This window comes from Helicoverpa armigera, chromosome 5, assembly GCF_030705265.1.
Source record: "Helicoverpa armigera isolate CAAS_96S chromosome 5, ASM3070526v1, whole genome shotgun sequence".
NCBI lineage: Eukaryota > Metazoa > Arthropoda > Insecta > Lepidoptera > Noctuidae > Helicoverpa > Helicoverpa armigera.
Genome location: NC_087124.1, coordinates 4,647,995 through 4,675,741, shown reverse-complemented (window position 1 = coordinate 4,675,741; position 27,747 = coordinate 4,647,995). Strand labels below are relative to the sequence as shown.

The following is a 27,747-nucleotide window of genomic DNA, read 5'->3' as shown; positions in this document are numbered from 1 at the left end:
AACTTTTTAATGCGAAACAATTGGACTATCGTAGATTGTAGATGTCATAGACATGGACCTAACTAAACTAGAGCTATCATTTGCATCTTGAAAAGTGTCACGGACAAACTTTACTTGGATGACATGACATAAGTGCCGAATGCAAGAAGTTATAGTTATGATGACTTTTAGAGGATAACTTCAAATAGAACAGAGTGGAGTTTAATTTTAACAATAGTTCTAAATGTTGAGCTTATCTATCGCGTTATACAGCGTCGCGTTGCGGGCCCAGTTCAACGAGGAACAAATTGGCAATTTGACAAAAATGCAACGAACCGAGTCGTACAATGTACACAGTAACATATGCACAACTAGTAAATCAGAGCGCACGCCGTGCCCGATGATTGAATAACATCGAACTGGACTGGTTCATTGGACTCATTCTGTTCGACAAAATCCTCGGATTTGTCATTAAGTCTATCGATAGAAGTCTGTCTGCTTTATTGCATCTTATAACAATCGAAAAATGAAGTCAACGCATGATATTGAATGATCAAATCCACTATTTTGAATTTCTCAATGCGATTGACTAAAATCTTTTCATGTGGAACCATTGTTTGAGCAGCACAAATAATACTTAGGACGAATATTAGAAGTGGGCAGATATGAGCGGTATTTGCGTGTGACCTTCTGTTGATGCTCATTACGGTCGCAGTCGAACATTAGTTCTATTCAAGTGGCTCGTAATACATTCTACCTCATTTACACTTAACTACACGTTTTTGTACAAACCAAGTCAAATATTTGTTGTTAGTGTTTGCACCTAACAATACACAGTCTTCGTACATTGTGTTGTTAGTGTGTTCATGGAACAGAGCAGCTGATGTCACTGTGTACTTGAATCACTAAATAATCGCGGTATCTGTCTGCACAAATATTACCGGTTGAACTGCGCACGTATGTAGCTAACCTCGTCGCGCTCATGTGCCGCGTCCGCTGCGTCCGTAAAGCGACAACAAACCTCAAGTAGTGCACAAATAATTACTGTTTGCTTTGCTCGTGCCCCATGTTTCAGTTTTCGGTTGGCTGTTCTTTCGAGTCTCGACGTTTGAATATGTTTTTCAATGCTCTTGACTGTCTCAAAAGCGTTATAAATAAAACCCATATATACCTAAACTCATTAGACACTTGAACTTACCTGAGCTCTATTGATGACATCGTGTGGTCCTCGCCAGGTGGTGGCTGCTGGAGATTTCCGTTTAGCTAGTTCAAGGGTAGCTTCACTAGGGCATCGTTCAAACATAAGCACTCGTTCTGCTACCGAACCCCGCGTGAGGAAGGGACGCACGGGCGTCGCTCCCGCTGCGGAGGCGGGCTCCCCGGTGCCGGCGCTCGAGGCGCGCCGGGCTCGCGCCTCGAACTTAGAGCGCGCCTCCGTCACATGCGAGCCCAGGGACGCCCGGCGCTCGCCGCTGGCGCCGGCGGCCGGCTTCCTCGCACCTGTGTCCAGCCTGTCCTGGTATCTACTCTTTGCGTAGTCAACCAGCGACAGCGGAGGGACCACGTCTGGTCGCTCCGCAGTGCGCTCGGCCACAACACCACCAGTGCGCAGGGCCCGCAGCAGGCGCTCCTCCTCGCGGGCGACCTCGAGCCGCATAGCAGCGGGGTCAGCCCGCCTCGCGCCTGCGCCGGCGCCTGCTGTGCCATTCCGCTCTGGTACCAAGTCCGGAGGGAGCATGACCTCCATGGTCTCTCCTTCGGGCTCGAAACTTTCGCGTCGTGTGTCAGGTCTCTGTTCTCTTCTGACGTCTGGTCTTTGTTCCCTAGGCGCGTCGGGGCGATGAACCTGTCTAATATCAGGTCTTTGTTTTATTTCTGGTTTAGGTTCAGGCCTAGGTTTAGTCCTCAGGCTCTCTGCCAATTTGAGGCCAGGGGTTGGCCTGCACGACAGTATTTCAGTGGGCGCGAGACCACGCGCTTTCCAAGTCTGGTATATCGCTTCGGCATGATCTGAAATTTGTTTAGCGATGGCGGCTATGTCCTCCTCGCCCGTGTCTATCTCGCGACGGGCCGTGGCCGCCATGACCGAGCCGCTCACAGCCTGCGACCTAGGCAGAGCTGTTGGTACGCACCGCACCGGCAACTCTAGGGACGCTCCGTTAGCCCCATCTACACTCACAGGTCACAGACACACCACTATAAGTGCACAGACAAAACAAAATCACTAGAAGGAAGAGCACTGCGGTAAGTCGCGAGGCAGCACTGGGAACAGCTGTCGAGCGCGCGTCCAACAATAAACAAAGGCGACGATCGCGTGCGTCGGGCGGCGCGCGGCGGCACACGACGAGCCGGCCGGGGGACGTGTGGCGGACTGCGGCGCGGCGCGCCACTCGCCCGCGCCCGCGCCCGCTCTCCCCGCCTCCTGGTTCCCGTTCCCGTCCCATGGCCTCCTTGGTCATTCACTGACACTAATTATTAGCTATGCAGTGTTGTCTCCACTCTCCATGTAAATAGAGTTTTCCTGAAACCGGAAATGCGTGGGTACCTACGTATCCGAAATCATTTTTTGACTACTGACTACCAAATCATCATAATTTTTATTCCTCCTGAAATCATGCCTATTTGCTAGTTCAATAGATAAAACTTTCCAGTTTTTGTTTTTCTACTTTTGGGCAGAATGCATTTTGGGCGTTTAGCTGCAGGGCGATGACAAGGACAACACCACAAGTCTTCATAGACTAAATAATTTTAAGCAGAAGGTGGCATGCGAATAATTATGTACTGCGTACCAACTACAATATTTTAATTTCTCTTGTATACCAATATCATATGTACCTATAGATTATATACCTACCAATTCACTTTATTTTAGTTGCTTTGTTACCTCCTCATAGAAATAAAGTACATAGTTGTTAACTTAACAAGTTCTTTATTTATCAGTACAATACCTCCAGATTTATTCTATTTTTATATACTTTATACATTCTAATTGGGCAACAAACGCTACGTTTGTGTGATGTCCCATCTGCGTGTAGCGAGTCTGTGGCGTCCGTCGGGCTCTGCGTCGCGCACGCGCGTCGGCGCCACAAATAGCACGCGCCTTGTATTTATTTACACGCTCCCTAATTTTTTATTTTTTTATTCTACGAAGCAACGACACTGCACCCGATGCCGTCTTACCAAGAACAGTTTGGAGAAATGCGATCGGATATCCAACAAAAAACTAATTCTAATTCCATTACTTTTAAATATAAACAATGAAATCATTGTTACTGAAATGCGGACGGCTGGAACTATTTACAATTTATCAATAATAGATTTGGTTGATATCTTAATAGAGGCTGTTTAAATGCTTTCGCTCGCTATTTATTTTCAAGATCATCAACATTTTCTATTCTCATCGATGAGCTAAAAATCTTTTTTCTAAAACTAAGGAAGAAAATTGATGAAATGTAATTCTGACGATAACTCTTTAATTTGGGACAGTGCTCTCGCTGTGGCGGCATATTGGGCTCACATAGTGTAGTCTCAATATATGACATGTCATCGACTCGAAAGAAGAAGAAGAAGAAATTTGGGACAAAACTTATTATATTTTTTAAATGCAGCAGGCAACGCCGCCGCCAGTATGGAGCATATTGTTGGAGACCGGAGACCATAGTCCATAGCCCTCAAGTGTTTGTACTTTGCACCTAATTAGCCGCCAACACAAGGTAAACGACAATACTTCACTGTACTGTGTTTTAGTGCTTATTATTTTCCTTCATTAAGTAGTTAATATCCTATTTTATTTTTCCTTCCAATTACAGAGTGAAAAAAAATCTATTTCTTTCTCCTGCCGACTGCCCAAAGATTTCACCAGTATATTCAACTCTTGCAAAATTATATGAGTTCTTAAATTAGCTCAATTATAAATCAGTACGCAAACAGTGTTAATTGTAACGAGAATTTACCGAAACATCACGCTTCTGGGTACGGCTGTTACTTGATACGTATTCGTTGCTAACATGCACTCGTATTATATAATCTTGAACGTGCTATACTTGGCTGATTTCAGCCTCTAAAATAGTTAAAATCACGCCAAAAAGCCATTAGTGTCGCTCACATTCACATTGAATGAGAGGATCTAGTAATGAAAAATGCTTCCGCATGATAGGTACATCTACTTTGGTATCCGGCATCGAATGTTGATGATAGTAGGATGGTGATGATGGTGGTAAAAATATAAAAAATATTTTGCACACCTACCTATCTATGGCTATATGTTTGGCGTATGTCATCATCATCATCATCTCAGCCATAGGACGTCCACTGCTGAACATAGGCCTCCCCCTTAGATCTGATCTGTTGGAGGCAACTTTTCGACCCCATCGGCCATCTGCTCTGCGAGCAATAAATCTATCCACCGAAATGATAGCTAAGTACTGCAGCAAAATGACACTCTAAAAGGATTCTACGTTATGTAAAGATTACAGTATAAATATTTAGTAATCTGTGGTAACTATTTTAATGTTAAGGCAGTACCGGAGAAAAAGTGTCAAATCGCTCGATCATTTATGTTGATTTCATGATAAAACCACATTGGGGTTTTTTCGTGCATGTTATGAATAAACTTCCTGCAAGGGGCTTCACAAGGAAACATTCCGATTCCGAAACCAAAAAGGGCCACCATTACAAAGACTAGTTAACAAAATTTCAATTAACTTTTGAACCAACCGATTACAATTTACACCGCAGCGAAGGAAGCATAGAATAACAATCGAATATGGACGGATTGGGTGAATTGACGTGGGCTGAGGGCCATTTGCCGAAGACAAAACATTTCTATACGCTCTCCTAACGTTACTCAGGTACTTACGAGCTCGTAGGCTTGCTACACAATGATGCAAGCTTCAAGGGTCTCTAACTTGCTATTCTACATGATTAATTAGGTTCAATAGAAGCCCAATGTGCCCCAGATTCGTTCAATGTTAGAATTTATCTTTTGAACCTAAATCTGTCTAGCTTTGGCTGGCTAAGCTGACTCAAAATAATAAATAAATGCTGCCCTTTCAAAGGTTACATAATTTTATTAATGTTTCTTTGTAACAACACTGACTAATTTGAAGCTAAACTGTCGCAAGAGACTAATCTCAAAATCGTTACCTTTAAAAAAATACTAACGTAGGTTTCCTTTCCTAAATGTCGAGGTAAACGAATAGATTTCTAAAAGCAGCGTATGAACCTACTTTGTTATTGTAACGGATGAGTCTACCATAACTAATATGGCAAGAGAAAAGTGAAACCGAATGCAAATGAGCAGCTCGAGAGTGACACGCGCAGGCGCAACTAAACGTAAGACACAATACGTTTTTGAAAACTTTGAGATAATCGATCATACGCCCACATATTTATCTACTATTGGAAAAAGGTCTCCTCAATCCTAAAATGTCGCGTATGACCTGAGTCAGTCCTGATTGGCTGATGTATTAAGTAAAACGTTAAGTTTCAGTAGGTACCTTACATCCACAGGGCTAGGTGCTATGTGTGTAGCTGTTACTACGTGAACATCCCGATACGGTACGATCCCGGTACGGTCTTAAGGTCTCATGTACTTATGACTGTTACTGTTACAGCCTTTTTATCGTCCCACTGCTGGGCACAGGCCTCCTCTCACATGGAGAAGGATTGAGCATTAATCACCACGCTTGCTCATTGCGGGTTGGCGATTTCAGACTCAATAGTCCAGGTTTCCTCAAGAAGTTTTCCTTCACCTTTATATCAGCCATTGGTGTCTAAGATATAGGTACTTAGAAAGTACATACAAACTTAGAAAAGTTACATTGGTACTTGCCTGACCTGGAATCGAACCCACGCCCTCATACTCGAGAGGTTGGTTCTTTACCCACTAGGCCACCACGACATACCTACTTATGAAGATGGAGCTAATCCTTAATTGGCTAGTCAAACCCGATGAACGCCTCACAATATAGCCCATGAAGTATGTGGGTTTTAGTCTTTGATATTAGCCCAAAATGATGCAAACTTTTGAGGCACCCGCCGTGAAAGGTTAACGATATTCAACCCTTGACTAGGAAAACAAAAACCTACTAAGGGTCATAATATCAAGAATCTAGAAGGTCTTATCACCCCATGGTGAATAGGTGAGGCGTACCTAAAATACTGTTCCCGCGAAAATTCTTCACAATAATTTCGCAGTACCGCGAATTCACAAAGGTCGCGCCAAGTTTTACCTACAGCAAACGTAGCGAAACGTAAAATACAACTTTACTATTACACTACTACGCTAATGAAATGTCAAGTGGTCCGACCACCCTTGCGGGGTGCGGCGACCGTTGACCTTAGGGTGAACGAAATAACTTTAACTAAGTAAATCAGACAGGATTGCTGTTTTAAATTGTGTTGCACCTTAAAAGTGTCGAATTATTTTTATTCGTTTTACTATCTGTAGTGTTTAGTAAGAATGATTTGAATATGTGTACTTAGGTATGTACCTCGCATATACCTACTCAATAGTTAGTACCTATACTTACACATTGTAGGTGCCTAGGCATTTACTTATTAAACACCTAAACCTTATTATAGGTATCTTGTTGGCAGGTACCTGTTAGAAGACAACGTACTTAATTCGTTGAAATAAAATGAAATCACCCCAAAAAAAGTTTATATATTAAGGAATAGGAAGAAAAGGTTAAGTTTATAAATAAAATAATAGTGATTGTTAAATACTGATAGTTTCCAAAAACTCCGTGCTGTAGAGAACTTTCTCATGTAAAATACTATATAGAGTGAAATCAGAAGAACTCAAAAGCCCAAGACCCAAATTATACAACCATTAAAAAAATTTAGAGTGTTGCCAGCTTTTGACGACTTCGCCATATAAATGGAAGAATTTACTTTTTGTTAAGTACCTAGGTGCGCAAACACTATTTTTAAATTAATCAAACAATTTGAAATCCTAATCAACATTTTATTCATCAGCACTTACTTGCAGACCACGACAAATTTTCTCAGTAACTTTGAGAAATCTTTTTTGATTTCTCCTGCACAGAACATAGTATTTATCTACGGTTACAAATTAAATAAAGAGTTCTAAGAAAAATGATTTTTTTTTAATGGATTGAGAATAAAACCATTTCCCACCATGCATCAATAATGCCAATATGAATTGGAAAAGTGTTATGAACAATCTGGTAACTCTGACTGTATGTCATGTCATGTCAGAAATACTGAAGAAATGTCGCGGTGTTTTCAAAACTAAATTGAAATAAATTAAAATTTTGTTGTAGAGATATAAGGAACAAGTTTATATTAAATGATTACCTAGGCGATGCTTACACTTTTTGCTTTTGATTGCTTTATTAATGTTATACTCTGAATATAACAATCAATGTCTACCAAATCTTTAGTGGTTTACAAAAACGGTGCTTATTTTTTTATGGCTTATGTTCTGAGAATAGAAGGATCAAATTGCTTGTGTGAAGAAAGGAAACATGAATAATAAATCAGAAGCCAAGGTCCCCAATGATGAGGGAAACTGGCAGTCTATCGAGATATATTTATTTTCAAATGGACAACAGTACTCTCCGCCGAGGAAGTACCATTTGCAGGCTGAAGAGCTGAACTGGTGGGATGCCACGCTGAACCACTTGGCGCGCTCACATTATGGAATCCAGTAAGCAATATTCTTATAAAAATAAATATTTTTAAGCACAACAAAGAAACTACCAACTTTTTTTTGTTCTATGTTTCTATTACCATAATAAATAAATGCATACAGATCAAAATAACAGTGGTTACTGTAATTTTACACAACTGAAATAGCCTTAATTTTACATTAAACACTAAATAAATCCTATTGCCACTACAACAACACTAACAGACATAAGATACCTACACCATAAAAGTAATATAGATAATTACACATTAAATTTCAATGTTTTTTTTTATAAGTGCATGACATGTATGGATGTAGAAAAATAAAGATAAAAACACCAGCTACATTCAGTTAGACTGGAAGCCGACCCCAACATAGTTAGGAAAAGGCTATGCAGATGGATGATGAAAAATTCTATTTGAGTATACTTCTTGCAGGCATCCACTAATTTATTTGTACACAATTGATGGCCGCCTGGTGGAAGGGCCACTGGAGCTCAAAGATGGCCAAGCATATGTGGCTGTTGAGCCACCAGCAACATTCATTGATGCCGGCTACCAGAAGTATCTTATAAGAGCTTCTCGGTAAGCAATGAAATTATTTCATTTTAGTGTTATTTTACTATTGCTTATATGGACAGAATAGTAAAAAAATCATTTATACCTAATTAATCTATAAGATAGAAAAAATCTTAATCTAATGTACTATAATTTTATCAGCCATTGAAGCGTAGAAATATTTTTATTGCAATTTTTTTATGGTTCCATTCGTTTATTACAAATAGTATGTATGGTACCTACAAATCCATCACTAGGCAGAATTTTCAACAAAGTATATTGAATTTTTTGTTGTGAATTAGTTGAGTTAATTTTTAATGTGAATCCCTCTATTTATTACAACTATGAAAGGCACTTCCCACCACAAAAATGCGTTAAGGATTAAATTAAATAATGCCAGATTTACAATGACATTAATTGCCTACAATATTTTAAGGTCCTGGGAAAAGAGGCAAGCCAAGAAGAAATCTCAAGGTTCTTATACATTCTGTTCTGTTATATAATCTTCATCATCTGCCTATTTATTTAGCCTTAGGCTCAGTTAGACATGACCTTCCCATGTAGCCTATAAAATTGTATTAAGAGATGTTAAGTATGTTATGACCAATACTACATTCATACAATTGTCGTTTATGCTCGTACATAACCTGTTGGCTATTGCTTTCTCTAAGGTTTGGCGCAGACATCACTTGCCTGCCATTACCCGCTACCTTCGCCTTTGCAACCGCCATCTATAGTGGCCAGTAGCCAGTCTATGCTGAGCCTAATCTGCCTAATCTGTTTTTTTGTAGCAAGCGACCACACCCCACCATGTTGCACATGTCCTGTTAAAGGTTAGTAGCAATAAAACATACTATTTCGCCTAGTCCTTTATCATCGTCATCATCAGCTGCCACCTTCGCTTTTGTAACCAGCCTTTACCAAGGAGGGGAAGTGGTGGCCGGTAGCCTGTCTTATGCTGAGCCTAATCTGCCCAATCTTTTTTTGTTGTTGTAGAAAGCTACCGACTACCACCATGTTGCACATGCCCCGATAATGGTTAGTAGCAATAAAACTATTTCACCTAATTCTTCATCATCGTCATCATCATCCATTTTATGGTCCCACTGCTGGTCACAGTGGCCCATGCCTCCTCTCACACATAGAAGGATTCAGTTAATCAACAAGCTTGATAAATGCGCATCGGTGATTTCAGACTTCGTAGTCCAGGTTTCCTCAAGATGATCCTTCATCTTTCATCAGTCATCCTAATCCCTCGTCTAAAAATGGTCTGCCTTTCACTTTGTATTTCTCTTTTGGAGCTCCTAGTCGCGGGTTTTTGCGGTAGGTAGGTACTTAGTTAATTGCATATCATGTAGATAAAGTTTATACATTATGTAAAACGGTTATTGAGGAACGTGTTAGCGTATTACCTACATACATCATTAATAATTTGTCCACTGTACTTTGACAGACTGTCAGCTCCATGGAACATGTTGCTTGTGCCCCGAAAAGGAAAGTAAGTGACATATTTACAGATTTCTTTATATTCGGCCAAGATGAACGAAATATTTGTATTCGTAGATACATACACGTTAATGCAGAATCCTGGCAACAATTTTCCTAGTTACCCATTACGACGGAATACACTTTTGCCTGTCTACTTTACAGACTCATATTAGGTTGCTTATTAAGTTGAATTTAATAATATCATGCGGTGCTCACATGGGCGAAATGGAGTCCAAACAGCTCCTTGAACGTTTTTGTCTTACCAATTTAATATGACTATAATTTTAGGAGCAGCGTTTCTGGAGCCTTTGTTGCCCGCAACCCCTCGCCGGAATTCGCCAGGCGGACAATACGTGAGCTCTGTTCGTATTACATTTTTACTCCTCCAGACACAAGGCACAAATTGATCCTGTCGTAGTAGAGGCTTGCTTTCTTGTCTATTTTATTTCCTGACCTTACATAATTTATTGGTATTATTTATTTGAAGGCCTATGATTATTAAATATTTTATAATATGACGGTAAAGTCCACAGTCAGTTTTTCATTCTAGGGACATGGAAAACCGATCCCACCTGACCCGCCTGCGGATAACGGAAAAGCTGCAGAGGGTGAAATTGGAGTCAGAGTGGGCGAACGTAGATCTGTGCCTTGTGAAGAACCTTTACGAAGTGGATATGAATCTGGAGTGGAGGAAAGTGACCTTACATCGGCAGGACGTGGACAAAGAGGGGGTGAGCATAGACCTAGACCTAATGACAGTAATATACCAAATGAATATGAAGCTAGATTGGATGAGAGTGAAAGTAGGCCGGATGATCACGGACGACAATTGGGTAAATCCAAAATACCAGAGGAGAAAGATATGGTTGATCATCAGGATAGTTTGCAATCAATCGCAAAAGTAATACGCAGTAGTTCATTTCCATCTGGTGAATACAAAATGGTACCGAATGATGACTCGACTAGCCCTGACAAAAAAATAAATTTGACTTCTGAACAAGAAGTTAAACCGACTGATTATGAAGTTAAGTTAGGTGAAAAAGAACCGCGGACATGTGACGTTAGACCTGAATTAGACGAAAGTGTAGCTGGAACAGACGAAAGTGAAACCAGTTTAGATGAAAATAGAGATACGCGCCATGAAGATGCAGTCAAATTAACGGAACAAAGACCTATACCGACTAGGCAATCAACTGATCAAATTAAATCTAATGGTGAACCTGAAAGAGATCAAGGTGAAGGAGATGAAGGTGAAGTACATCAACCTGAAACAGACGTTCGTGAAGGAATATTTGACCCTGACGGGAAAATGTCTGAGCAGGGATCTATAATTCAAGAAAATAGTAAGTCGGATCAGCACAGGTCTGGCTCCGATGAAAGCGGCTTTAAAACGGATGACCATGTACCATCTACACATGCTGAATGTAGATCGCATAATTATTCAGTTAAGTCCCGTAAAATTAAGGAGAAACCTGGTGAAACTGGACCCAAGTCAAGTGGTCGTGGATCAATGCAAGACAGCGAAAAAGAATTAGAAGAGGAAGCAACCAGACCTGACAAATATTCAAACATGCTGGGTGAACATGAAGGTAATTCGAATGAAAATGATGATAGATCAGAGAAACATAACCTTGAAAAAGAAGACAAAGAGTATGAAACAAATAACGCTTTGGGTAAACAAGAAGAAAAGGTATCTGAAAATAAAAGAAAAAACAGTAAACCAGAATGTGGCATGTTAATTATTATGCGTAATTTCCTAACTGATAATTCTAGTCCTAAAGAAAGTCCTTTAGGTAGCACAGGGAGTACTACCAAGATTAGAAAAGATATCGAAAGAAAAAGGCGAGACAGTGAATTGATCAGTGAACAAAATGACAACAACATTGTATCGGGAGTCACAACGGGCGTGAATGGAGGCCGAGAAGCTAAAGGTAAAGAAAATCAAAATGAACTGCAGCGCAAATCACCTGATCAAGAAAACAAAACTGGTGAACGTGGAATTAAAAATAAAGAAAGTGAAAGTAGTTCGGATGATCCCAACAAAAACAAGTCTTATAAGTATTTACAACATGGAGAAAGGAGCGCAGAAATGGAACATGCATATCAACAAGGTGGTACAAAGGAGGAACCAAGAGCCATAGAACAAGAACATGGTAGTGGTTTGTCAGAGGGCAGAGATAGGGAACATGCGCATAGGACCGTATCCCGAGAAGCGGCACGAAATGGTAGAGTGGGTGAAAAAAAACACAATGGCAGAGAAAGTAAACAAAGGAGTGGAGAATGTGAAAATACCAGAAAAGTAGTCCCACAAAGATCTGAATCAGAGAAAGGTGAGCCAGATAAAAAGCATAGAGAACATGAGCATATCGCCAGTACCCTAGGACCTGCACAAGATAGAAGAGGAATAGAATTAAAAACTGGACAAGGCAGTGAGGCCAAGGAAAGGGAACATGATATTACTAGAGCTGGTGAACTAAAAGCCATGGAGCAGGAAAATGATAAAGAAATGTTAGATGAAACGGGAAAAGAACGTGAACATAGAGACAAAGCTGGAGAAGCTGCACGCGAAGGCAAAGAGGGAAAACCGAAAACTAGACAACAAAGAAACAATGGTAGGCCAAGTGAAGAAAGGAGAGGAGAACATGAACATTCTAGCACACTAGTCCCACATAGAATCGGAGAGATTGGTCAAGTTAGAAAAACAGAAACGAGTGCCGTACAACAAGAACATGATAGTGGTGTGCCAGAGAAAAGGCATGGAGAACCTATGCATGGCAGCAGTACCGTAGGAACTGCACTAGATGGCAGAATGAGAGAACCAAAAACTAGACAGCAAAACGAAGGTAGTATACCGAGTGAGGCTATGCGAAGGGAAATTGATGTCACCAGAGATGATGAATTAAGAACTGCCGAGCCCGGTCATAACAGCAGAGGAAAACCGGGAGCCAAGCAACAGGAAAATGATAAAGGAGCGTTGGACCAAAAAAGCAGAGAACGCGAACATGCGAGTGGAGCCGAAGGAGCCGCACGCAATGTCAGAGAGGCAGAGTCAAGAAGTAGACAACAAAGAAACAATGTTAGGCCAAGTGAAGAAAGGAGTGGAGAACATGAACATTCCAGCACACTAGACCCACATAGATCCGAAGAGACTGGTGATCAAGTCAGAAAAAGAGATGCCGTACAGCAAGAACATGATAGAGGTGCGCCAGAAAAAAAACATAGAGAAACTAAGCATGGCAACAGTACCATAAGAGCTGCACAAGATAGCAGAGAGACAGAACCAAAAACTAGACAACAAGGATCAGGTAGTAGAGCTAGTGAGGTCAACGGAAGGGAAAACGATGTCACTAGAGATGGTGAAATAACAATCGACGAGTTTGGTCATAATACTATAGAAGGTAAAGCGAGAGCCATGCAAAAGGAAAACGATAAAGAAGCGTTAGACGAAAGGGGAAGAGAATATGAACAGGGGAATAGAACCGGAGAACCTGCAAGCGCAGGCAAAGAGAGAGAATCAAGAACTAGAAAGCAAAGAAACAATAGTAAGCCAGGTGAAGAAAGGAGTGGAGAACAGGAACATACCAGCACACTAGTCCCACATAGAACTGGAGAGACTGGCGATCAAGAACATGATAGTGGTGTGCCAGAAAAAATGCATAGAGAACCTAAGCATGGCAGCAGTATCGTAGGAACTGCACAATATAGCGGAGAAAGAGAACCAGAAACTAGACCTCAAGAATCAGCCAATGTAGCGAGCGAGGTCAGGGTTAGAGAAAAACATGTCACCAGAGATAGTGAACTAACAACCGACGAGTCTCTTCGTGATACCAAAGGAGAAAAAGCGAGAGCCCTGCAACATGAAAATGATAATGAAACATTAGACGAAAAAAGAGAAGAGCGTGAACATGTGAGCAGAGCCGAAGAAGCTGCACGCAATGTCAGGGAGGGAGAGCCAAGATCTAGACAAGAAAGAAACAATGGTAAACGAGTAACGAGTGCAGATAGAAATGACCAACATAAACATATAGTCCCACAAAGATCTGAAGATACTGGTCATCATGTCAAAAGAGGAGAATCGAGTAGCGAACAACAAAACCATGATAGTGGTGTGCCACAAAAGAAGCAAAGGGAACATGAACATGGCAGCAGCACCGTAAAAACTGCACAAGATGCCAGAGAAAGAGAACCAAAAACAAGGAAACAAGGAAAAGGCAGTAGAGCTAGTAAGGTCAGGGGAAGAGAAAATGATGCCACCAGGGATGGAGAACGAACAACCGACGAGTCTGGTCAAGATATCATAGCAGAAAAAGCGAGAGACATGCAACAGGAAAACGATAAAGAAACGTTAGATAAAAAGGGAAAAGAACGTGAACTTAAGAGTAGAAACGGAGAACCTGCACCTAAAGGCAAAGAGGGAGAGCCACCAAGAACTCGACAGCAAAGAAACAATGGTAGCCCTAGTAAAGAAAGGAGTGAAGGACATGATCACACCAGCACAGTAGTCCCACATAGAGCCGGAGAGAGTGGTCATCACGTCAGAAAAGGAGATACGAGTGCCGTACAACAAGAGCATGATAGAGGTGTGCCAAAAAAAAGGCATAGAGAACCTAAACTTGTAAGCAACACCTTAGGATCTGCAAAACATAGCAGAGGGGGAGAACCAAAAACCAGACAAAAAGGAAAAAATGGGAGAATGGAGGAAGACAGGAGAAGTGAACACGATGTCATTAAAAATGGCAAATTAAGAAGTGTTGAGCCTGGTAATAGCAAAGGAGAAGAAGTGAGAGCCATGCCTCAGGAAAACGATAGTAAAGGATACGAAAAGGGAAGAGAACGTAAAAATGCGAATAGAGATACAGAAAGGGAACACAGTAGTAGAGTCCAAAAAACTGTAAATGGGGACCGAGAGGAAGAACCAAGAGTTATGCAACAAGACCACGGTAGTAGAGCGACTGAGGACAAAGATACAAATCATGCCAGCAGTGCCAGTGAACTAAGTGTTGACCAGACTGAACGCATTGACACAGATGGATCACCAGAAAGTAAACAACAAAGACACGGTCGTAAAGCGAACGAAGAAAGAAGAAGTAAAGGTGACGTAATCCGAGATAGTGAACAAAGAACTGAAGAGGCTATACATGATCGCGTAAGAGGAAAAGCGACATCCAAACAACAAAAACATGGAAGTGGAGTGAACGAAGAAACTACAGAAGAAAGTGAAGATGCCGGAAGATCCGAAGACACTGAAAGTGATAGTAGAAAACCGAGACCTGAACTGTTAAAGCACAGTGGTACAGCGAGTCAAGAAGGGGGCAAACAAACTGAGTATACGAGCTACGTAGTTCCGCAGAGAACCGGAGAGATTGGCCATCATATCAGGAGAGGAGACGCAATTGCCAAGCAACAAGATAAAAGAAGTGGAGCGAGTGCGGAAATTAGTAAGGAACGTAAATACGCGAGCAGTGCCGAAGATAGTGAATGCAGAGAGGGAGAACCAAGAACAAGACATCAGAGATCCGGTACTGAAGCGAGTGAGGACAGAAATAGAAAACATGATGTAACCAGAGATATCGAAAAAAGAACTGGTCGCTATGGCAGAGATGCTAAAGCCAGGCAACAAGAACATGATAATGAAGCGTTAGAAAAAAGGGGTATAGAACGTGGATATGGGAGCAAAGCCTTCGAGCAAAAGGCCAGGGAGTCTGCCTATAGCGATAGAGCAGGTTATCCAAGAGCCAGTAGTAAGGAACGTGGTGCCAAAGCGATTAATGAAAAAAGCAAAACAAGCAAAGGAAGCTCTCAAAACACGCGTGAGACAGGTCATCACGGTAAACCAGGAGAAATGAGAGCCAGTCAACAAGAACATGGAAAAGGAGCGAGCGAAGAAATTATTAAAGGGCGCGAATATTCCAGTAGAGCCAAAGACACTGAACGCAATGCCAGAGACGGAGAACAAAGTACTAGACATCAAGAACACGGTAAAAGACCAAATGAGGATAGGGATCAAGAAGAGGATGTATCCAGAAATGGTGAACAAAGAAATGGAAAGACAAGTCATATGAAAGATGGAGAAGGGAGAGCCAGGCAACAAGATCACGGTAACGGAGTGTTAGAAGAAAGGGTTAGAGAACGGGCACATGGGGGCACTGCCGGAGAAATCGAACGCGATGGCAGAAAAAGGGAACCAAGATCTATACAACAACGACATGGTGTTAAAGCGAACGAAGAAAAAGGTAAAGAACGTGATGTTAATAGAGATGGCGAACAAAGAACTAAAGATACTGGTCATGACAACAGAAGAGGAGAAGCCAGAGCCAGGCAACCAGGTCGAGAATATGGAAGCAAATTCGGTGAGCAACGAGCCGGAGTGTCTGGCCAAGGTCGTGTAAAAGAAGATCCAAGAGCCAGTAGAAAAGAACGTGGTGGAGTGCTGACTGATGAAAGGGGCAAAGAACATGTATTTTCAACCAAATCAGGTTCACAAAGAACTGGGGAAAGTGACCATCGTCCTAGGCGGAAAGACCAAAGAACTAGACAAAGTGATCAAAAGGTCGGGGGTCATGAAATCAGAGTCGGTGATCATGAAGCTAGGGGTGGTGATTTTAGTGTCAGGGCTAGTTATAACGGGGCCAGAGTCAGTAACCCTAATTCCAGATCAATTGAGACTAGTGCGAGACCAGGTACAACTGGAGCCAGAGCTAGTCTTAAGGATAGGATAAATCCTAGAACCAGATTGGGTGAACCCAGGCTAGGTCTACCTGCAGTCAAAGCAGATGAACCTGCGGCACGATCTGATCAACCTTTCGTAAAAGACAATGAGGATAAACCTAAAATTAGAGTCAGTAATGTAGAGTCCGTAGCGGTCGAAAGTGAAACGGGGGGAACCGGAGCAGCTGGAGTTCCACGCATATCTGAAGCTCAGCAACATGTTCGAAACAGTAACGTAAGTGAAAGAACACCATCAATGGAAAGAAAACGCTATTCGTCCTTAAGGAGGCCGACTCCTTATCCAATTATTCCCTTACTTCCAAGAAAATCTGACGATAAGAAACAAATTGAAACTAACAAGGATGCCCCTAAAAGAAAGCTGTCGGACAAAACACCTGTTTCGGCGACCAATGAAATTGATAAAAGACATATACAAAAAGAAACACCAAAGTATCCAATCAAAAGCATTGTTCCACCTGCCGTTCCCCCGCCGACAGCAAATTTTAATCAAATTCCATTTACATCAAAATCTACTTCACTTACCAAGGTGATATCTAACCACAAGAGTCTTTTGACTGATAGCGGTCCTGTGGAGAAAGCTTTCGATAACAACGAAATCGTTGTTGTGTCCACAAATCTATTCAGAAATCAGGAAAGCGAGATTACGTCTATGAGATTGGATGCGGTCAAACATGTTTTTGATAGCATGAAGGATTTTCCAGATGAGATAATAAAACTACCACAAAACATTCCTTCTAGTAACGTTAATGAGGGAGTCCAAACATTAACGGAATTAGTTTCAGAAGCAGTTGACAAACACGGTCATGCAGTATCCAGTTGCAAAGGCAGAGGTGGATGCACGGTTTCTAGCCAACGAGACAACACGGTCGCTACCGACGATCCTAAAGAAAACTTTATATCAATTTTAAATAAAGGTGATGTTGTCAACCTGAAATTAAACATTGAAGTTCGCAACGACCAGTCCAAAAAACCAGTAAATTTTTGTCAGAAGAGTGGTCGCAAGTCGCGGTCGTTAACAAATATTACGAGAACAGAGAAATGTTCTCAGATATCTATTGACGACGATATATTAGCACAAAGCAAGTCGTTGCAGTCTCTGCTGAACAACGAGTATTTTCGCGGATGTGCATCCGACGGTCGTCCAAAGATATTGGTTGTCCAGTGCGCTTGTTGTGGAAGATCGAACAACTCCCCTCGTGATCCTCCGCGAAGCAGTGACAGTAAAAAGTATTTCGTGTTGCTGCCAAACCCACACCAACAAGACAAAAATGAGAGGTATGTTACGATTCCTTATATTATTTTGTCTTTTTGATAATGTAAAACTTGGCTAAGGAAAAGCCGATGGTTTATCTTCTAATTAAGACACTATTTTCAGATGTAATTGTGAAACGCACGGTCAGTCCAACAGCCACAAAATTCTTCCACAGTCACAAAATTCAACTTCAGAACACACAATAAAAAAGACTCTTTCAAACATATCCTTGGAAACACTTACGGCAAAGGGAGTGTCAACACACAGGCGTGACTTAGCACGATACGTTGCAACTACTAACTCGACATGTCAAACTGAAGAGCCGAAAAGCGACTGCCTAATAGCCAAACATAGAGTGAGCATTACCGAAAACTCAGGAATTAGGTGCGAGTTTCAAAAAGAGAGTCACTCCCAGATATCTGTGATAACGCCGGGTCTTGTGCCTGAGATCAACTGTCAAAATATACAACAATATACATGCGGAAGCAAGCACTTAGATTCCCACGTGCCACTAGATCGCTCAAACCCGTATGCTAAGGTACAGGCACAGCTATGCCCCGAAATATGCCCTGATACCTGTCCTCTTTCCCCGTTTCATGTATGCCAACCAAACTGTCCGCAAACAGTTTCTCATACCCAGGCTCGCCCAAGTGAACACAACCAGGGGTATTCAAAGGTGTTTCCCCAATTGCAATCCCAGGGATCTTCACAGACGTGCCAACAAGTACAGTCCGAAGGATTTCCACAGGCTGGCCAACAATTTCAGGTGAAGGAATGCTCACAAGGATGCCGAAATGCTTGTTCGCAAGGACATTTGCAAGTACACTCCCAAACATGTACACAAGTACAGTCTAACAGTTTTTCACAGGCACAGTCGCAAGAACATCCTCAAACGTGCAGTCCAACATGTCCAAAAGGTTTTCCCCAAGTGTACCCACAGATATACCTGCAAGTGCAGTCTCAAGGGTGCCAGCCGACCTGCCTGCAAGCGCAGTCACAAACGAGCCGGCAAAAATCGTCGCAAGGGTTCCCGCCAATACGCAGAGAAGTTTCTGACTCGGATACGCAGACGCAATGGTGCAGTATTTTGGTAAGGCTCATTAAATTATACACTAGCTGTTTTCCCGCGGTTTCACTCGCGTCCCGTGGAAACTACTGTCCGTACCCGTGAAATATAGCCTACTTGGGAATTAAGCTTCTCATTTGTGATTTTTTTAGGGTTCCGTAGCCAAAATGGCAAAAACGGAACCCTTATAGTTTCGTCATGTCCGTCTGTCCGTCTGTCCGTCTGTCCGTCTGTCACAGCCGATTTACTCGGAAACTATAAGTACTACAGTGATGAAATTTGATGGGAATATGTGTTGTATGAACCGCTACAAAAATATGACACTAAATAGTAAAAAAAAGAATTGGGGGTGGGGCCCCCCATACATGTAACTGAGGGATGAAATTTTTTTTTTCGATGTACATACCCGTGTGGGGTATCAATGGAAAGGTCTTTTAAAATGATATAAAGTTTTCAAAAAAACATTTTTCTTAAAGTGAACGGTTTTTGAGATATCAGCTCTCAAAGTCGTAAAAAGTATGTCCCCCCCCCTCTATTTTTATAACTACGGGGTATAAAATTCTAAAAAAAATAGAGGTGATGCATGCTAATTAACTCTTTCAACGATTTTTGGTTTGATCAAAGTATCTCTTATAGTTTTTGAGATAGGTTGATTTAACTGTAATTTACGGAACCCTTCGTGCACGAGTCCGACTCGCACTTGGCCGGTTTTTTTTCTAATCGGTTCAGTAGTTTATAGGTATAAACAAACAAATATAAATCCTCTTTATTGAACAGTTCTATATTGTTGAATATTACAAAAAATCAAAAAACAGGGGTAGCAAGCTTCACAATCCGTCGCCAATGAGGTTTACTTTTGTATAAATGAATATGACTTGAAAATCATATGGCCTATATAAGAATACATGTGGAAAGCAATAAAAGTATTGAGTATTAAAAAGGCGTTCGTCAGGTTTTTGAGAAAATTTTGTATGGGTATTTGTTTTTAAGTGATTTATAAATAAACTTGAACTTCAAAAATTACTGATTTTCAGCCTACGACTTTTATCTTTTATATAAATGGTTTACGTTTATCTTTTATGTAAATTATTTCACCCTATTGCCTGACTTAATTTCTTTATGTTTTTTTTTTAGTTAGAAGCGCGTCTTCATGATGACGGCCGTTACTCTTTCCATCTGCCACCGTTGCAAGTTTTGAAGTATTATTCTTTTTGAAAATATATAATAACTTATTAAAAAGTGTTTTTTTTTTACAAAAATATTTTGATCAAGCTCTTATTGTAAATACGTAATCGTCGGTTGCAAAAGGACACCAATTTTTTATTAAATGATCTGAAATGAGAAGGATTATGTTCAGTAATCCTTCTTCCGATCATTATCAGACGTGTGGGTAATTATCTACTAGGGACTGGCCATGATCACACTAAGAGTGTCCTAGTGACTCTATAAGAATATATTCCCTGTCATTCATTGGTGCACGGTTTGAAGAATGTCTGCACAAATAACATGTATTGAGATTCGGTGACGATAGACTTATGCCCGTTTTTACCCGACTGCCAAAGAAGGAGGGTAATGTTTTTCGAGTGTATGTAAGTATGTATGTATGTATGTATGTCTGTTCCTTTGTGACCTCCTGTAGCCTAAACGGCTTGATGGATTTTGATGTATGAGGTATCGTTAGATTTGTCTTGATTACGGGAGTGTCATAGGATACATTTTATCCTAAAAGTCCCACGGGATATTTTTTCTAAATTTCCCTTTAAAAAAATATGTATGCGGTATCATTAGATTCATTTCAATCACGGGAGTAATAATTAATATAGGATACGTTTTTTCTCAAAATTCCCACGGGAACATGTTAATTCTGCGTCAACGCAAAGCAACTCATGCGTTAGCAAGCAAAAAGATAGGGCGTGGCCTGGCATGCGGCGCGCGGCGCGGTGCGGAGGGGGATATGCTCGAGTATACAGCCGATAATCATAAGTAACATCACTCGTAATCTAAAGCCAAATGTCGTCGAAATAATTTAAAATGGTACTTACATATACATAGTCTTCTACATCTACAACATTTTCGTTAAATAAAAACAGCTAAAAAGTTATAAATAAAAGAATTATTATTAAAAAAACAAAATACCCGACTGCACACTAAAAAAAGAGTAAAACAAGCCCCACAATAATATTGATCAATCAAATGCTAAATATTGATGGAAAGCATCGCAGGCGGGGACCACCTTGACCGCCACCAACGAAAATTCTGCTAAATGGTGCACAACCGAAATGACTATAAATAAGCCTCTGTTGGTCCCCGCCTGCGATGCTTTCCATCAATATTTAGCATTTGATTGATCAATATTATTGTGGGGCTTGTTTTACTCTTTTTTTAGTGTGCAGTCGGGTATTTTGTTTTTTTAATAATAATTCTTTTATCACCAACAATCTCTTAATGTAAGTGCCACTTAGAATAAGGGCTCTCCCAATTTTGACATAAATAACTATGTATAAGGGATACCTAACTTTGGTGAAAACGAAATTCTTATTAAGTGTTCCGTAAATGCTCTTAGGGGATCCCTTACTTTAGGTATCTGTTGGTGAAAATGGGCATAAACCCATCTTTCCATTGAACATTAAGAATATCTATACTTATTGTAGAATTAAACAATATTATTATATCATCATACAAATAAACCAAATGGTCATAAACAAACGTATTGTAAGCTTGCGTAGGGTCACTCCAGAGTCTGAAGCTTCAAGCTGTTCGTTTTGATATTCAATGAGCTTTCGCGCCAAAATGTTGAGCGCCTTCGGATGCAAGTACCGCAGCTGTAGTTCCGTGATCGACTTCAGACTGTGTATCGGCATTTCTAACATAACCTGAAGATTAAAATACATCCAGTTCTATTACTAGTAGTGCTGATGCCTCATTATGTGAGTAATGAGTTCGACAACCTTTCGAATATTTGATTTTGGCTTTTCAACTCTTGCACTTATCCTAATTTCATGTTCAAGTCGATTACGCTTCACTTATAGCCAGCTTCTGAAGGCCCCTCATATTAATGACTAATTAAGCTGGCTATTAATGACTACCAATTCCATTCTCCGGATAAATAACAGGCCATTTCGGAAGCATGTATGCAGACTTACAACTGCTTATTATATCGTGTGTAAGTGACTCACTTGTGGGGTTATACCAGCAACAGCTTCAGGGTTGATAGCACTCAGGTCTTTTCCACTAACTTCGGCTAGCAGCAACCCCAGCCGGGACACTTCTCGAGCGCTCCAACTGTATGATTTGCCTAATGCCTGATGAAAATATCGTAGCAATCCACAGTTAGCTACATATTTTGCTTTTATAAGATACTGTTCTGGATAGTCTGTAGTGTAGGTAGGTACGAACCTGAGTTTTCATCATCATGGCTAAATAAAATCTGCGCTGCAAGGGATCACATGCTCGTATGTGGTAAAATAACTGAAAACAATCGTTCTTTTAATAAGTATGAATCAAACTATGCACAATATAATATTCTCGAATGCAATGCGTATAAAAGTCACGTAAACTTCACTTGAAAGATTTCATTAGGCGCTCTCGCACATACTAGAGGTATATTGTATCTTATTTATAGACTCACTTGGTGTGTCAGCTGCAAGTAAGTGTTCTCCGGGATCCTTCGCATGAAGATCATGGGCACTCCACACAGCAAGTTGTTCATGATGTTCAGGTATTTAGCATCAGTCCATCGCGGATTCAGTCTTATGTACTTGCTCGCCACTACGCCAACCTGAATATTCATAGTTGTCAGTTGTCTTTAGGCGATTATTAACACAGTTTTTTTTCTATAAGTAAGACTATTTTGAAGAAAAGAGAATTGGCTTTAGTGCAGAGTGGAATCTCTATACGCTCACTATTTTTGGACTCTAGTATTCCAAAGATTAAAGAGTACCGCTTAGGCTAAAATCGATAACTCGAAAACCGCCACAGACGAACCAAACAGCTATTTGCAACATTTTGTTCATATGTAATAGATCTATATTACCTGATGCCTATTAAGATCAGGATGTGAGCCGATGAAGGACAGTATCTTGTTATCTGAGAGGTTCAGATTGGACATCTCCCTGCCGCTGACATACTTGAACAGTGGGCGGAACTTCTCCAGCGTCTCGAAAGTGATCTTATTGTTTGGAGTGGTACCTTTTACCACGAACCACGTGGCTGCCAGTTTTTCACGAGCTAATCGCATCATGGCAATTGTGCGGGCCTAAAATGAGTTATATCTACTTAAGAAATTGGATGTGACTATAGGATCTGCTCAGTACAGTTAATTCCTATTCTTACGTAGGTATACCTTCATCATGGCAGGCTGGTAGGACACCACTGAAACGACAAAACGTTACGAACATGGCCTTATACGAAACAAATGATTTGTTATTTGTTACCCAAGAACAGATTCAGTGAGCACATCGTGGGTGACAGCAGGTGACAGTAACAATAAGTCACGGTGACGAAAAATTGCAATCAGCAGCGGGCCTTAAATTGGCTTTAACCAAACAACGTGGCATTCTTCACCTTCTACATGGTCAATTTTAATTTCCTTCTTTATTTGTTATTCCGTTATCATAAGTTATGGTAGTTACTAACAGAGCGTAACACATATGACCCTGGTAACCGCTCCACATCGGACAGATCTCCGCCGATAAGGATTGCGAAGGCATCCACGGCTGTCTGCATGTAGTCCCTGGTGATGTTGAGTCGGCAGTGTCCGATGTGCAAGTACTCCAGGAACGGCATGTTTACGCTTTTCTTGCCTAGAAACGTCGCTGCTCTGTGGAATGAGGAAAACGTGTATATTACAATAAATACTGTGTATATCAGAATATTTATTATCCTATTCTGAACAAACCCCTCGTGTTATGAGGATATATGTTACGGATAGTAAGTACTTAATATTTAACGTTTTAAAGGGTAGTAGGCAGAATTCATGGTAAAGGTTTTTTTGTGACTTATGAATAAATAATGACCGGCCTCAACTCAAAAGTGGGTATGATGTTACAACATTGTGGAGTCGTGGATAAGAATTGATTATAAATTATATTTTTAATATATTTAGAGTTTTTATTTGAAGTTGTACGCATTAAAAGTGTAATTAATTGATCAATAAAAAAGATGTTAGAATGGAATATTCATGTTACGCGGTTGCGCCAATAGACAAGGACACACACATAAAATCTAAATATACCTATATATAATAGATGTTGAAAAATTTCTTCCTATATAGGTACCTATGTACATCGCATGAATCTTACCGCATAACTTGTCCACTAGGACAGTGCTCCAAAGTATCAGGTCCGGTCTCATTTGCAGAGGGAGGAATTTTAGTTTTCATTTCTACCTGAAACAAATTCTGAATCCTGAAGATGCCTCATTAACTTAATACATAAATGATGGACTTTAAAAATATGCAATCTAGTGATGTTAAGAGTCGTTGTTTACGACCGAGGTCGCTGGTGAAACGAAACACGGGAGTAATTAGGAAAATTTGTGCGTAAGTACCAAAATTGGCTTTACCTAATTCCTCACGTATACGAAGACAACGTTTCTTATCAGTGTGGCATTCAAGAAAGCTGCGATATTGTTGAGCAATTCTTTTTTTAATAATCTAGGTTTAGCTTTCACAGGCCCAAGAGACTGATTAAACCCAGCAAATGTCACAACCTCATCTTGGCTATCAACCGGTCGTAAACTAAGTGTGCCCTGAATATTAAAGCAACATGGCTCGAAAGCTCTCGCCAACAGGTTCCTCCATTATTATATAACGTTGTGTCACTCACATAATTACTATGACGAATTGTGGTCAGCTTTTTCCTCTGTATTTTCACCAAATTTTTTAGAGAGGTTTATATTTATCCGTCAGTATTCAAACCTATGTTGTTTCTTGGAACTCCTGTACAGAAGTTGGACGCAGGAACGATACGATGTTTGCTTAGCTTAATTACAATTTTAAATAAGTCCAACCCAATAAAAAGTCTCGTATAGGCACCCAACATGGCTTGGGCCCAGCATTTGATGCAACGGGTGGTACATGAGTTTTTCGCCGGCCGTAAAGATGCAATAAGCATGAGTCTACTTCCATTGCTTTGTACTACCTATAAAAGCTTATGGCTTGCGTTTAAACACCACCCAAAAAAGTACCTATTTTACTACCAAAAAAATTCTAAACGGTTACCAAAATAGATAAATGGTCACCTGCGCCTCAGCTCGCAGGCCACCTCGCCCCTCCGCGCCTACGCGGTTTTGAATTGCACTCTAGAGGTAGGGCAGAAAAAACTACGTGGAGTCGGTTTTGCGGCGATTCGTTTTCGTCACTAACTTTGATTTTTGGTAGTAATATTAATCTTTGAGTTGGATAGAATTTGGTGACCATTTTGGGAACCAAAAATAATATTTGTGCGAGATTTGCGATTTTTCTGATGTTATTTTTTTTTTGGATCATAATATTATACACTTTAGTGCCCTTTTAATAAAGTCCTTTTTTTTTTGGAGTTGTTTATTTTATTTGGTGCCTCAGCTTAGAGTCTTAAAAATATTTTTGGTGACCGCCTAAATTATATCCAAAGCTTATTATATGTCCATGAGAGTATGTTTAAGTTTAAGAGTATGTTTACGAACCAATTTGACGTCCATACAGGACATAGTAGAAAATCTTCTCGAATCCGAGCAAGGGATCTGGGAAAGAGAAAATTTATCTATTTATTTTTTAGTTATCTTACACAGAAATATTTTACAAATCAAGCCACTAGTTCTTCAAATTATTGGTAGAATTGAAATGAAGAATTCAATTCAATTTCAAGTTTATTGAAACTGTGTTTTTTTTTGTTTTACTTAATAATGGATTGTAGGGTAACCTGTCTCTTGAGTGATATCGTCGCTGACAGTGACGAAGCCGTGGCCTTTGGTACCTGGAGCAGGACCATTCATCTTCACCACATTTGTAATGGGCATGTTGTTAACGCCACATTGTGATTCTGTGGACATTGAAACAAATTAACCCTTACTTCTATCTTTCGTTGGCTGTTGCTTGATATACGTTACATAACGAACTCTTCATGGAAGTTGATTTCAGGTGAATACGTATATACTCGTACGAGCTTCCTACAGAAATCGCACCTATACTAACAGAGATTAATGGCATAACGCAAGAAGTAAACTAAATACGAGTTATTAATGATAGGGAATCCCATATAACCATTTTTGCGAACATAACGTAACCGTTTCGACACTTAGTGTCGACACTGATCTATCTCGAAACATAATCTCGTCGACGTTCCGTGTTAGCGCCGTCGCTGCAACTAAAAATGGGGAAGATCTCGACACAATAAACAAGTAACATTTGGTTTCTAATTTACGTCGCCGTGTCGTAGCATTGTTACCATATTTTAACCAGAGATCGCACTAATCATTCAATCATTCATTCGTTCGATCAATTTCGTTGGCTCGTGCGTGAGTGACACGACGAATAATACAAAATACAAGAAATCCCAAAATGATGGTTGAAGTATGATAATGATAATGAAGTAAACAAAGTTTTAGTTTTCATTAATTAATATGGTTTATAATGCTCAAATCTTATTGGGAAAAAAAGTTTACTGTGTAATTTCTTTGAATATGTTGATATTTCCAACGCGCCACCGTAATATCATGTTTTAATAATTCTGGCGAAAGAAAAACTTTTGTTAAATAAAATAAAAATATAAAATGATGCACATCGAGTGCTCAATAGCTTCCATTTAAATACAATATCAAATATTTTAATCCTAATACAAATTATTTTAGCAAGATTTACTAATTAAATTGGTAAATAATGAACTATGAAAAAACATTTTTGATGTTTGTTATGAAAAATATGCTCGTCGCAACTAGTCACAAAGTTACGATAATGTGTCGACACGTGTCGACATGTTACGGTAAATTGTTACAAAATTACTAGATTTTTAAGATGGTTTCTCTTAATATTTGGTTACAGTGTTTTCCAAAGTTTTTATCAAGTCAACATGCCTTTTTGCATTGTTCATCAGAATTAATATCGCTTGTGCCGAGTACTCGGGTTAAAGACGAAGACGTCTTGTTTTGGCCGAGAAAAAGAAAAAACTGCGATTTGGAGCTCGAAAGTTGAAACTTTGGCACTAGGGACGATACCACTAAGCCCCTCCACTAAATTCCGTACTGTTTTCCTGTAAATGGCCTAGAAAAGAATAAGTTTTAAGTTCAATAAAATGGGTATCCGTCAATTTGCCCTACCAACAATGCAACATCATGAAAAAAATATTATTATAATAAAGAAAAACTTGTGTACGAGTACAATTAGGGACCAGAGATATTTTGGGACTTGGTACTTATTTCTTTAACTCTTCTGTAAAAATTTGAAGTCCATCGGAATTTACGTAAGGTTTTTGGTTGTTTACTCATTTTAAATTTCATTAAATGGTTGGTAACGGCAGAAAACATAGACAGTTTGAGAATAACTGGCTCTCGTCATGTTTTAAATGTGTTAAAGGGTTCTGGAACATCGACTACACCATGTTACTACCCAGTTACAACACAATTGTGTCAACATTGCTCACTGGTTACAAACCAAACGCAAAGTTTCTAAAATATGTGGTTACAAATTAAGCTGTAAAGTATCGACACAGCGACCACACAAAGTTACTGAATCTAGTTTCCGTCACATTTTTACTGAACCGTTACAACACATAAAAGCTAATCCCTACACAGTCACGTTGTGTCGTACCTGTTACGAAACTGTTGCGACTTGTTACATCTTTATCATATCTGCGACCAAAAATGGTTGTATGGGATATCTAAGAAATATACTCCACAAAGCTAGTAAGTAAGTCTAGGTACTAGACAAAGATATAATTAATCAAGTGATAGAGCTCTGGGCTATTACTTAAGTTATCATGGCTGACCAGTGTGAACAATCTTTTGTTGTAACCATACACTAAAGCAAAATATAAGGATAAAACTA

General features: G+C 40.1%; 3 protein-coding genes across 3 annotated transcripts in view; 1 reads left to right on the top strand and 2 right to left on the bottom strand.

Annotated features, from left to right (window-relative positions):
- The window catches only part of LOC110370411 (serine/threonine-protein phosphatase 2A regulatory subunit B'' subunit beta), a 128,381-nt gene extending 126,002 nt beyond the window's left edge, over positions 1 to 2,379 (bottom strand). The window contains exon 1 of the mRNA XM_021326202.3: positions 1,178 to 2,379. Within this exon, the coding sequence (XP_021181877.3) occupies positions 1,178 to 2,062 (885 nt within the window). The 5' untranslated portion in view covers positions 2,063 to 2,379. The remainder of the gene's footprint in view (positions 1 to 1,177) is intronic.
- Positions 2,380 to 7,204: 4,825 nt separating this feature from the next.
- Positions 7,205 to 19,967, top strand: LOC110384496 (trichohyalin). Its single transcript, XM_064034984.1, has 10 exons — positions 7,205 to 7,654; positions 8,074 to 8,220; positions 8,630 to 8,667; positions 9,190 to 9,231; positions 9,647 to 9,691; positions 9,970 to 10,034; positions 10,232 to 17,685; positions 17,786 to 18,428; positions 18,531 to 18,752; positions 19,863 to 19,967. Exons 1-10 carry the CDS (start codon positions 7,473 to 7,475, stop codon positions 19,941 to 19,943), a joined length of 8,919 nt encoding a protein of 2,972 aa, XP_063891054.1. The 5' UTR covers positions 7,205 to 7,472; the 3' UTR covers positions 19,944 to 19,967.
- Positions 19,968 to 21,348: 1,381 nt separating this feature from the next.
- LOC110370396 (uncharacterized) lies at positions 21,349 to 24,567 on the bottom strand. The gene is made up of 7 exons (XM_021326180.3): positions 24,029 to 24,567; positions 23,364 to 23,547; positions 22,762 to 22,983; positions 22,357 to 22,506; positions 22,125 to 22,196; positions 21,905 to 22,030; positions 21,349 to 21,601 (listed from the first exon to the last, which is right to left on the bottom strand). Exons 1-7 carry the CDS (start codon positions 24,106 to 24,108, stop codon positions 21,395 to 21,397), a joined length of 1,041 nt encoding a protein of 346 aa, XP_021181855.3. The 5' UTR covers positions 24,109 to 24,567; the 3' UTR covers positions 21,349 to 21,394.
- Positions 24,568 to 27,747: the final 3,180 nt, after the last annotated feature.